This window comes from Rhamphochromis longiceps, linkage group LG17 (genome assembly GCF_057381845.1).
Source record: "Rhamphochromis longiceps isolate RC_006_pf linkage group LG17, R_longiceps_female_GT1.1, whole genome shotgun sequence".
In the NCBI taxonomy this organism is placed as follows: Eukaryota; Metazoa; Chordata; class Actinopteri; order Cichliformes; family Cichlidae; genus Rhamphochromis; species Rhamphochromis longiceps.
The window spans coordinates 8,739,576-8,752,389 of record NC_140573.1 but is presented as its reverse complement, the minus strand read 5'-3'; the positions used below and the strand labels follow the sequence as shown (position 1 = coordinate 8,752,389).

Sequence of the window (12,814 nt, the reverse complement as noted above, 5' to 3'; positions counted from 1 at the left end):
CTTCTTGTTGTGGTTTGTCTCCCTGTAGGGTGATGTTGGGCCTCCAGGAGCTGAAGGGGAGCAGGGGCAGGAGGGAATGAGAGTGAGTGACTGCAGTTTGCTAATCCCTTCCTTCCCTGTGTTCGGGTAACCCTAACCCAGTTGTATATTTACTCACCCCCCTCATTCTGACAGAGATGTTTTATCCGCTTGCCAGAAGAAAGTAGAAATACAAGAGTGTTTGTGTGATGTATAAACTATATATATATGTAGATGGAACAGACTGCTTTAGTTTCATCTTCCCGTGTTGTGCACAGAATTAGGCAGAGCTTTGAATGGCTGGCTGTCCGTGGGCAGATTTTTTAACATGACAGGGCTTAACTGTGCAAGATCCATTCAAAAACATTGTGTGTTAGATAAGTGTTTCATTAAGTCGAGGCTTATTGCAAAGAATGGCACGATGCAGCCCATGAGTACTGGATATAAGCTGTCAGCAGCAGAGGGGCCAAGCGGCTTCTGTCAAACATGCACGCACTTTATGCCCCAGTCTCTATCTTCCTTTCATCATTTCATGTATTTTAAGTTCCTCATATGTACTTAAAACTATTTTGATTATGTAAAATGTGTGAGAGGAAGCGAGCTAAATCTGCAATCCTTTTCTATCAAATACTTGGATGGAAAACAAAAACCTGGATCATATGTGACATGTGGCAGTATGGTTGTTTCCATGGAGATCTTACCAGTGCAGATGTTCTATGAGGTCTAGGTTTTATAGTTTAAATGATTATATTGTGGATTTCAACATAATTTGAATTTTTCATGAATCTATTTCCATTTTAGAGAGCGCTGCATGATTTTTGCCTTTTGGTTACGCAAAAATAATTATCCCTTAATGTATTTTTGTTTTAAACAAACACATTATAAATACAAGATAAAGTCTAGTTCTCATCACATTGAAGTGATGTGCAAGTATATTTGAGGATGCATGCATGCAGTAGGTTGGATTAGGTCGGGCTGGGAGCTTTTTTTTATCACACGTAACCACAGGTTACACAAATTATTAAACAATCTTGTGTTACCAAGGGATGTGAAGTTGTGCAGAGTATTATTTAAACTTGCCGAGGATTTCCAGAAGCAGCATGCCTGTTACTAAGAATCAATGTCTATTTCATAAACGGCTCCAATTAAAACTGAAGTAAAAATTCATAGATGCATTGTAGTTTTCTTGGCACTTGAGTTGAGATGTAATAGGAACTGCTGATTTCTAACTTTTTACAGCAGATGTATTTAAAACTGTTTTTATGTTTTAAGGGTCCTCCCGGTCCCCCTGGTGAAGACGGACCTCAGGGAAAAGATGGAGCCAAGGTTTGTTGACTTGTGTGTTCTTGATTATTTCTGATCAAATGAACCAGGGAGGCAAAAGATTTATTTTAGCAGGACTGACCCTATGATAGTAAATCAAAATGTTAGAACATCCGCAGATTAGCTCAGGATTCCAAAATAGGTCATCCCAGTGGTACATTGAATCTCATTGCATTACTTAGTATATCCACTTAATTTCACACTGGATTTGAGTATGATATTAAAATCTACGGAAGCGGGTGAAAGTAATGTTAGTTTGCCCCAAATCTTCCATCTTTCTAGTGGTAATATAATAAAAGCTTATTCTATTGTTGCTGAATTGTCTTTACTTTTACTCTTTTCTTGTGTGCCTGTTTTCCTCTTTCTACGTCAAATTGCCAGGGTGAACCTGGAGAGCGTGGGCCTTTTGGGGAGCCAGGGGAGAAAGGGACAGAAGGGGATCCTGGACCCCTGGGGCCACCTGGAGAGCCTGGGAAACAGGGCTTCCGTGTAAGTTAATATTGGTCCCAAAGTTTAACTTTCAGATAATACAGCAAACTTCATGTAAATGAGGGAAATCTAGAGACACATTTCTGTAAATAATACCTTTGATTCCCAGTAGGGGTCACTCTGCTCTTCAATAAAAACGTTTTGCTACTGGGTTGATAAATTTACCTTGTCAGAGATTTTGGATGTGTAGCATGGTCTGAGAGCTGCAGATCTTAGGTTCTTGGTGTTTGGAGATACAGATCCAAGTCTAGCCATGGGTGACAAGGAGCAAGAAGGTCACTGTTATCTGGAGGGAAGGACGCAGATTCAGAGTGTATCTAGTGTATCAGTATCTGCTGGTTAGTGTTTAATCTGAACATCGGGCAATAAAGTGAGATAGAATCCAGAATATGACAGAGTCTGTTCTGGGATAATTTAAAACGTATTTTAAGCAATATAATTTACTGGCAATCACTTTACAGGGTCCAGAAGGAAAAGTGGGTCCCCCAGGAAACAGAGGACGGCACGGAAAGAAAGTAAATATCCTGATCAGCCAAGTTCCATTTAACACAAAGGGCACATTTAACACAGAGAGCCACTGAGGCATCTAGTCTTATAGTTTATTTTTAAAGTAACCTGCTTACAATAAAACGAAAACAGCAAGATTTATTAATAATACTAATTTTTATGTCTTTTAATTATATTTACAATCTTTTACAGGGAGAGAGGGGTCCTCCTGGTCTTGCTGGGGAGATTGGCGCTCGGGGAGACATCGGCCAGCCGGGCGAGCCAGGACTGAAAGGTGCCAGGGGAACTCGAGGCACATCTGTAAGGTCCCATTTCTTCTTCTACTACTGTAGGTGTTGAAGACTGCAAGCCACAGTTTATATTGAAGGTGTGGCCTGCAGTCTATGATGTTTGTTAATTAATTGAATCTGTGGAATTGTATCAGCTGAACCTTTAGCTATAATGGGCTAGAGAGGGGAAAAAGACACATCTTGTGTATAATTAATTCTTTATACTGCTGAAGTCAATCGAACTCAGAATTTTAAAACCAAAGCAAACTGTTAAAACCAAAGCAAGAAGATGTAAGAGATGGCAAGCTAGGAGGATGCCAGACATTTTTTCAGCTCCCCTTTCAGTAGAACCACTGAGACTACTTTGATATAGCTGTGGATCAACGATTTATAAGCCTGCCAAAGATATATTTATCTGGAGAAGACCTAAAAAGCAAAGCAGAAGCACCATGACTGATTCAAGGCCTTATTTCGCATTTTCTGCATTGCTTCCAGGGTCAGCCTGGAGTCATGGGGATAGACGGGCAACCAGGACTTCCAGGATACCCAGTAAGTTTTTCTTTTCTAAACTTGGTTTCATGAAAACAGTCTTTTTGTCTTCACTCGTGTATACATGAATGTGTATTGTATAACCATGTGGGATAAACACACACACACACGAAAACTTAACAACCATATGTGCACATGCTCAGAAACGCACAAAACCCCATGAGTACAGTGCCCTGAGATTTTCATGCCAGAACACTTTACTCACAGTTATTGAAGAAAGAAGGATGACTGACACATCAGTCATCCTTCTTTGCTTTTCTCGGTAGCCTGAGATATCCTCAAAAACACTAGATATCAGAAAATATCTTTACAAATTCTACACAAATAGAGCCTAATGCTTGTTGCTAATGTTTTTTGTGAATCTGTGTGTGCATGTGTGCTTTTAGAGTCCTTCAGACTTGATTGAATCTGACATAATATATGGAATTTTGTTTATCCCTAAAAAACAGTTCTGATTAAAAGCCAGCATAAGTGTGGCAGCCCCATTACGTACAATAGTCAGGTTTTCTTTTTTTTCTTTAGGGGCACCTTGGAAAGCCTGGGCCCGTTGGCCCGCCAGGACCCAAAGGTGAAAAGGTAATTTGATACCTGAATTTGTGACTTATGTCCTTAACTGGATTTCTTAGGTTATTCAGAGTTCTTTAAAGTACTAAATTATCTGCCTGCAATCTACATCCACTCATCTATGATTGTATGTTTGCGTTTGCTACATCCCAGGGTTACCCAGGCGAGGACAACAGGACCCCAGGACTGCCAGGGCCCTTAGGTGAACCAGTAGGTCTTGCTTTCCTTTAAACTCTCCATTCTGAACTCTCCTTGCTCTGCTTATCCAAAGCAATTTAAATACCAGATTGAGACTGGATGTAAAAGTTAATCCTGATCAGCTCCTGATTTTAGCACCAAATGCACTCATTGATAAAAAATGAATGTTAAAGTTTCTTATCCTAAATCTGTCATGTGCATGAAGCGATTATCAACCTTCTGTGTCTTAATTACTGACTGAGAAGTTAGAGACAAAACGGCTACCTCACACACAGGGCACAGCTAAAGTTTTCTTCCTAATACCTAAGTCACCACAAGGATTCAGCATATTTCACAGTGACTCATTCTTAAACTAATATCAAAGGAGGATCAGCATAAAGCGGCTTTAGAAACCCCGGAGTCATGCAGTCATACAACAGTTGTGTTCTCTAAGATGCATTTCCCCTGCAATAGTCATGATGACTACTGACAGAGGCTACACTGCATGAACAGTTGGAGGTATTGGCTGTCTGCACGTCAGTAGTATTGAATTTTCAAGTTGGCACAGAATTGCAGTGTATAGTATAAGCAATACAATGCCAGCCTCTGCTTTATTGTACCCTGTAATCACGTTCAGAGAGATTCATGTGTTTGATATGTGGGGAGTGAGTCTGAGTAGGTGCCCAGCTCACCTGAAGCTGTGCAGGTAAAAGACAGTCATGTATGTATATGCAGTATGCACATTCATGTGTGTGCATTCATTGTCTACGCAGGGGCCTCCAGGGGAACGAGGAGAGCGTGGAGAGTCGGGGGATGAAGGCTATCAGGTAGGAACGAACCATTAAACGTCAGACACACGGCACTCCGCTCAGTCTGCTTGATTGTTGTTTATACTCCACGCTGCCCCTTTCGCATGAAGAGCAGACCACACATGTTGGAGAGGATTACCAAAATCCGAGCAATAAGGCTGAGAAAATCTGTTGCTTTTTCCCAAGAAGTACACACACTTGAGCACAAGTTCACGGTGATGGCAACGTATTAACTGGGGGGGTCTGTGCTAGTCTGTGAACTCGTCTCCAAATTCAAAAATCTTCATTGTCGTTAACATATAAAACATTTTGGTTTTTAGATGCATTTGTTTTTGTTGTATTATTCTGTAGTTTCCTTAGACAGGACAAAAGACAGACTGGTTAGTTAAGTAAATGGATGAAATAGCTTAATTCGGTGCAGTTATAGATAATATAAAAAAATCCTAGTTTTGATACTATGGAGCCTCTGAGTTTTTACTGCAGGTGGAAAAGAGGCATTTGGGTATAGACATTAATTATGCTTTTGGGCTCCCTCTTTAGTAAAGAACATGAGAATGATGTGTATGTATTATTCACAAATAAAAAGTTACTTATCAAATCTGAAAATTATGTTTCAGGGCTATATCGGTACCCCTGGACCTCGTGGGGCTTCTGGACCACAAGGCCCACCGGTAAGTCAGTAAACAGCTGCCTAAAAATTTACAAAGAACTAAACCGAAGTTTTAGACTGAAGAAGGCTCGTGGATGAGAGCTAAAGAAGACTTAAAGAAGTCTGGTTGCCTTTTTATTTTCAAGCTTAAGACTACCATGACCTAATGGCAGAGAACCCACACAGCCGTAGCAACACTATTTAATCTGTTGTTTTTTTACATTTACCCACAGTTAAATATCTCTACTGTGTGCTGGCCATATTGTGGTGATGATAAATATATGAAATATCTAAATGTGTTCTTTCAAAGGGTGACAGATAAGTACGTCTTTAAATCAAAACTTTTTATTCAGTTTGAGAGTGTGATTGTTCTCCTAACAGGAAAATGCCTATTAGATTAGGATCTATACTGTGGGATATACTGTATATGCTGTGGAGTGTTAAAAGTGACTCGATTAAGAAGTAGGGTAAACAAGGATATTCCTTATAATCATAATATTGCATATCATTTTTATATAGATCTACACAGCTTGATAATATTTTGCGTGTTTATATTCTACTTACTTTATAGTGTATTCTTCCTTCGCACAGGGATCTCCAGGCTCCCCCGGAGAACCAGGCCCAAAAGGAGAAAAAGGAGCTCCGGTGAGACTTGACACCATTCACATACAGCATAATACAGCTTTTCAATAATGTGAATAGTTTAGGAAATCACTAAATTTGGTCTCTTCTCTGTGTGGAATGATTGATTTACACCTGACAGTAGAAAATGTACAAAACCAGATGCAAACAGATTTAACCAAAATCCCCAATTTGTCATTTTTTTAGCTGTCACCACAGGAGCATGCTGCTACAGATGTTTAAGCTGCTTGTCACGCTAGATAATTTTAGCTCAGCTGTGGTAGAATTCTGCTTACTTCATCGAGATAGAAAGCAGGCGGTTGAAGAAAAAAAAGATGCTTGGAGCAATGAAGTTTGGACAGCAACCAGGGAACTGCAGCTTTTCCTTACACCCTGAATGCACCATTAAACTTCTCAAATATTTAATCTGATGTTTATTAATGGCTCATTGCTTTTTGTTCTTTGATACTTAAAATGCAGATACGTTTTACTAACATGTGCTACCTTGAACTAACAGGTTTGCTTGCTTAGTCTCATGTTCTTTAGAGCCCTCAGTCTTCACAGGCTTTCTAATTGCATAACTATGCATAACTATGATTTCCCTGTGCAACAGCTTTGACGCTCCTTGATCAGGTTCCATACGGCCTTTTGTAATCTTGAAGTGTCACAGACATGACTGACTCGCCACCACATGCGAAACAGCTTGTATAGAAGAGTGATTATATAAGCAGTTCACATACTATCCAACCATTTCAGTGGATTTCGCCAAACTCGAGTTCAAATTAAGTTTGTGCAATACCTTAACATGGAACTTGTATTTCCATATGCTTAGAAGCACTGAGAACTTAGCAGCCTGCCAGGAAACACTGCCTGTTTTAGATTAACAGCTTTGATAAAGCATTTCTTAAACAATATCTCTCTGGGACTATGAATAAATCACTGTCACTGGGTTGATGTTTTTAGCTGTTATGGTTTTAAAGTATCCATAAAGGTTTTGAACTGGACATTTCTTGCAACAGTATTCAGTGATTTTCACTAAAATCTGAAACATTTCTCTGTGAAGTATAGTAAAAATCACATTTTTACTGTGTAGAGAGTGATATACTAAAACATTTGTGTTTTCTTTTTAATGCACATGTTATTTTTCATGTTTATGTTTTTCTAGGGTTTGGCTGGAAAGAAAGGTGCAAGAGGTCTGGTTGGAGCTCCCGGCATTGAAGTAAGCATCATATTAGCTCAGTTAAGTGAATGGCCTAAAGAGAAGCAGCCGCCTCTTTACATTACTTCTGCATCATCAAATTATTGCATATGTCTACACGGTTCTCATTCCTTTAAAAGAAAAAAAAAATCACAAGATCAACAGTGATCATTGAGAAAATAAACAGATGTGAGCTTTAATTTAAAAAACTTGATAAGCCAAAACCCAACATGATTGCAATAAAAATGCAAAAACTAAACTAAATCAAACTATGAGGAAGGCACTAAAGACAAAAGTAGGACATCTGGGAGCAGATGATTACACAAAGAGAAAGACAAGACTAGACATACAGGCTTAGGGATGACTGACAATGAGACACAGTTGGAAATAAACAGGCAGGAAAGGAACAAAGACAGGAGACAAAACCCAGAGCAAGACACACAAGAAAACCAACCTTCAAAATAAAACGAAGTAACTGAAAGACAAAGTAACTGACAAATATGAAGACAGAGAAGACCAGGATAAATATTTTACTGTAATTTCTAACGATCCAGATGGTGGACTTCAGTGCTTCAGGCTAAGCATCAGAGGAAGAATCACAGGTGTAAATATAGTCACGAGATTATTGACGGAAAGTGATGTTTTACGAAAAGATTGATGGTATTTTTAAATGCCCCTCTGGCTGAAACTGACACTGTCATTTAACAGGGGCCGACTGGTTTACCTGGGCTCACAGGAATGAAGGGTTATCCAGGCCCTGATGGCCCCCCGGGACCAACTGGCTTAGCAGGACTCCCAGGAAAACAAGGTCGACAGGTAATCGGTGACATATAGACAGCAGCGTTTCCTTGGTGTTGGGATTAACATTATAGCAAACGCTAACTACGGTAGCCTTAAGTAATTGATTAGCTTACTATTTTAGGCAATTCAATAGTCTCACATTAATGAAATATATTTAAAAAGCAGAGTTCAGTTGAATGTTTTTTACCATGAGCACTGTTAATGTTGGTCGCAGAAGGAGTCGAAAGACGTAGTTGCACAGCTAAACTGTCAACAGGGGAGTTCCTTTACTGGAGACTTGCGGCGTGCTTTCTGTAGCACCACAAAAATCAACAAATGGGACTCATGGAATTGCAAGTGACCAAAGATTTACTCCAGCTCCTTCCATCTGTTATTGTATGAGTGGGACTGGAGACTTGGACTGATCATTAAATGTCTTGTTTGATTTGATTGGCCTCTTCATTTTGGGCCTCTCCAAATATATATGCAGCCAAAGTGGACTGGGATTACATGCGTGCAAAAGGCCTTTTAGCCAAGTTGGAAAGCCAAGTCCTACTGGTCTGGCTTTCATTTAGATAATGTTGTATGAAAGTCTAGTGAGGCTAATTTTAGCCATTGATGCTTTTCAGATGAACTAAAACTATACAGTTTCCCATTGGTAACATCCCCAACTGCACTGGTGTTGAAAGAACGTGAATAATCCCTTAAAATTATATCTGTCTAATTTAAATATAGTAACATGTCTTACATTGCTGTGTAAAAAGTAATGCAATGATTTGACATTGCATCACTTTTTACTTTCAGCTCCACAAGAAGGCAAATTTTCAGGTCTGCTGTAGTAGAGGGCCGTTGTTGTTTTACTTGATAAAGGACATTCTTCACTCCTTAACTTCAAGTCTTTAAATCAAACTGCTGCTTAAAAGCGGCTGATTCTGAGTCTTGGAGAAACCCTTTCAAATAATTTTCAGCTTTTCTGTGAATCAGTTTTAGTTTTTCACTCAAGCTGCCAAGAAAAAACTGTCAGGTTTCATAAATCCTTTTGTCGTTATCGTCTTTGCCCTTTGTGCCTAAGTTGGCACAGAATTCACTGTGACATCATAAATGAAATTTTTGGAAATAACTTAACAATTCATGCTCATGTTAAAAAGAATCACAACATTAATTTCTAATATGATAAAATGATGAACCGATTATGCATCACATGCCAAGTACCAGATGTCCATGGATGTTGTTATCTAGGTTTAATCTGGTCTGCCATTCGTGACATTTACAGACCCTCTTGTGTGCAAATTAGTTGAAAAGTTAAAATCCGTCTCTTTCGGGCTCAAATTCAACAAATTTATGTTTACCTTCCAAGTCATTTTCTTTTGATTAGAAGTTAAAATGATTTCTAAATGGCACATAGCCCCTTTTACCCGCATTCCTGTATGTGGGGAAAGGTGAAGGGTAAATTGTTCAGACCTTGGTTTATCTAAGGGTTTGCCACACCTGCATACTGTGGGTTTCATCCAGTAAACCACTGGTGGTGTAATTCCACCGAAATTCCTAAAGTATCCTGTCTCTTCACTGTCAGCCACATGGGAGGCAACAACTCACTGAGTGTGTTATTCTAAAATCTCAGGCTCCCTGCTGCCTCACCTACACTGCTGATGGAGCAGGAAACCACTGTGGTCTACAAAGTAAAAAACAACTCACTAACAGGTTTTCTGGACAGCCTTTAGACATACGCTGTCGAGGACCCGTGTTCTAAAATTGCTTCAACACAACAATTTTAGAATTTTGTTTATATAATGAAACACTGGAAATAGTGTTCATTGTACTCTATAGCAGCTAATTGTAGTAGATGTCAATATTTACCATCAGTAAATAACCCTCTCCACTAACACTCAAGTTCCAAATGATTTTTCCAACATGCATTTATACACTTGTGTTTAGCTTTTGCAGAGGACTATGCTTGTGGTTTTGTCTGCTTTGTCAGAAGTTTGAGTGTCATTTGTTTAATAGCAACATTTAAACAGAAGAGGCACCCATAAGATAGACCTCAAATGTGTCACTATATATGTCATTTACTATTGTAGAGTAGTGTTTTAAACAGTGGCATAATGTTTTGTGGATTTTGTGTTGTGCCTTTTGAGGAAGCACACTAACTTTAGTACCTTTTTAACCTTGGCAAAGATTTGTTCAATCATCTCTTGTGTGTATGTAGGGTCAGAGGGGCTCAGTGGGACTGGAAGGGCCTGCTGGACGGCCAGGTCCAATGGGAGAACTTGGACTTCCTGGACATTCTGGAGAAAGGGGACCGCCAGGTCACAAGGTGGAAATGTTAATCATTATAAAGACCCATTTTCTTTGTGAAAAAGAAAGTCATCTCCGGTGAGATAAAATGCTACTGTGACATGCACCTAAACTGTTTAATTGACCTTTTATTGGATCAGGGAGAACCTGGCCTACCAGGAGACAGGGGGGGCCCTGGAATCAAAGGCATGAAGGGAGCTGCAGGTGACCAGGGAAAGAAAGGAGACCCAGGACCCAAAGGGCTGTCTGTGAGTACATGCAAGCAAAGTCCTAAAATGGAAGTCAATCTTTAATAGTACTTGAGAACGTTTGTTTTAAACTGTGTGGTAGTTCTGTGATTTATTATCAAAGTTTTGACATACAATTAGGCCTATATATAAAAACAGCTGTAATTCCTTAACAGTTAATTTAAAAACTTTTTGATTTAAAATCCACTGCGGTGGTGCACAGAAACAGTCTCAGTGTGCAAAACATTTGGCTCTAACTGTATGTTTGAGGATCAGTTCTGTTCATCATGGACAGTGTTTAGAAGACAGGATTATGACTCTGATGCAGGACAGGACTTAAACTTAAAACAGTGTTTATTGCTGGTGTTTCATGGGTAAAACAAACAATAAGAGAGGCATTAGGGAGGCTCAGAGAATATATAGACACGCAGCAGGTAATTAGGGAGACTGGAAACACTGGGGAACACAGCTGAAACTCCTTTGGGAAAGCAAGACAAGGGAAACAAAACTACACACAGTGACCAAGAGACGAGGGACTATCAAAGCAGGACAGGAAGTAATCAAAAGACGAGAATATCAAATTCTAAGACTTCACAACGAGGCACAGGGGAGGCAAGAAGTGTGATAACGGATGGGAAGCACAGACACATAAATTAACTAAATGCAGAATACTAGACACAAGAGGACAAACACAGAGGGAGGAATAAACAGCCAGGAACAAGGAATACAACAAAATACGCTAAATAAATGAACTGTAACCCCTAAACAAACCAAAACTTCAAGCTCCATCTAACTCACAATGCTGGGGCCCAGGACCAGGATGCTGGTAGCTGAATTCACATTTAGAGACAGTGCTACAAAATCAAATTAAGTAGCTCCATCGCATAATATTAAATCAAGATACAATATAGATTTTTTTTTAATTCTATGCCTGACGCATTTTGTAACTCTTTAATCTTCACATTTATACAGTTTTTATTTCAGCCTGTGTGTTTTTCACAGATACTTGTCATGTCTTTTTTTTTCATGTACCCGGTAGAGTATATACATTACTTTCCACTGGAATGCACTTGTTGAAATATGGCTTTATAAGCTTATATACATTCTTTAATACCTCTCTAAATATAGCTTCAGGGACATATGAAGCCAATCTTTGGTGAGGTTTCAATGTGTGCCTGACACTTTTCCAACCTGAGTAGAGTAACAAATTATCTGGGCGAGACTAGGAATGGAAACATTCCACTTGGTGAGGCCAAGTTATGTAAGATCCTCACACTCCAGGGACCTGAAAAAGAGGTGCTCTGCTTTACTTATGTAACTCCCCGAAGAAGAAAAAAGAAACAGCATTTAATCCCTTGCTCTCCCCTCCTATAGTTATCTCCACTGATGCTCCTGAAACTGAGAGGAGACTCAGACCCTTGGGTCAGATCCCTTTACACATTTTAGTCAATAGAGTCTCTGGGCCAGAGTCACCGGTTTCAAAGTGGAGCTGTCTAAAGAATGTGGAAGACTGGCTGTACAAACACTGTCTGCCACCCTGGAAGGCATGTGCTTAGACACAGGATAGGACGCAGACATCCATCCCCTCACAGTGTGTCTAGGTCATGTGAGTGTGTGCACTGAGACTGCCGCAGATTGACAGAAAGTCTTCTGTGTGTGCCCCAGTTCTTTTGAAATAGAAAAGAAGGGTCTTTATAAGGCTCGCCTAGTGTCCCTGTTGTGTCTGGTATTAAAACTGGGTGAAAAATCAAGTAAATCAACCCCACCTCCACACACACACACTTGCCTTTTATATCTTAGTAAGGACATCTAATTGACATAATGCTTTCCCTAGCCACTTACCGTTACCCTAACCATCAAAAATGCCTAACCCTTAGCCTAAACCTAACTGTAGCCCTGACACTAAAACCACATTTTGTGCCTCAAAAATGCCTTCAGACTTATGGGGCCCAGAATTTGGGCTAGAGATTTGCTATTGGATGTTCAGTATACTAAATAACAAATATCAAGTTCCTTTCTTCTCCATTGGAGAAGAAAGAAATAAACAACTTATTTTCTATTGTCAATAATAAGTGTTGGCTTTATGTTTTGCATGTGTCTTAAGACCTATTTGTCTTAGGCACCCACCTTTATGAGTAAATCTCCGTAATTCTACTGAGGATATTGTTGAGAGATTTGCTGTCAGCCCCGATTACATCACATAAGAGAAATTTTTTTTTAAAAGAGCCATCTTCTGCATATTGTGTTTTTTGTTTTTTATAGGGGGAAACTGGAGATTTGGGCATGATTGGTTTACAGGGCTTACCAGGACCTAAGGTAAACAACTGAGTGGCCAACAT

The 12,814-nt window shown here is 39.5% G+C and overlaps 1 protein-coding gene across 1 annotated transcript in view; it reads left to right on the top strand.

Moving 5' to 3' along the window:
* col24a1 (collagen type XXIV alpha 1) overlaps nt 1–12,814 on the top strand; it is an 88,219-nt gene that overhangs the window by 67,991 nt on the left and 7,414 nt on the right. Inside the window, exons 35-50 of the mRNA XM_085387357.1 lie at nt 29–82; nt 1,291–1,344; nt 1,723–1,830; nt 2,292–2,345; nt 2,530–2,637; nt 3,102–3,155; nt 3,678–3,731; nt 3,873–3,929; nt 4,670–4,723; nt 5,323–5,376; nt 5,946–5,999; nt 7,141–7,194; nt 7,882–7,989; nt 10,160–10,267; nt 10,389–10,496; nt 12,738–12,791. Of these exons, the coding sequence (XP_085243483.1) occupies nt 29–82; nt 1,291–1,344; nt 1,723–1,830; nt 2,292–2,345; nt 2,530–2,637; nt 3,102–3,155; nt 3,678–3,731; nt 3,873–3,929; nt 4,670–4,723; nt 5,323–5,376; nt 5,946–5,999; nt 7,141–7,194; nt 7,882–7,989; nt 10,160–10,267; nt 10,389–10,496; nt 12,738–12,791 (1,137 nt within the window). The remainder of the gene's footprint in view (nt 1–28; nt 83–1,290; nt 1,345–1,722; nt 1,831–2,291; nt 2,346–2,529; nt 2,638–3,101; nt 3,156–3,677; nt 3,732–3,872; nt 3,930–4,669; nt 4,724–5,322; nt 5,377–5,945; nt 6,000–7,140; nt 7,195–7,881; nt 7,990–10,159; nt 10,268–10,388; nt 10,497–12,737; nt 12,792–12,814) is intronic.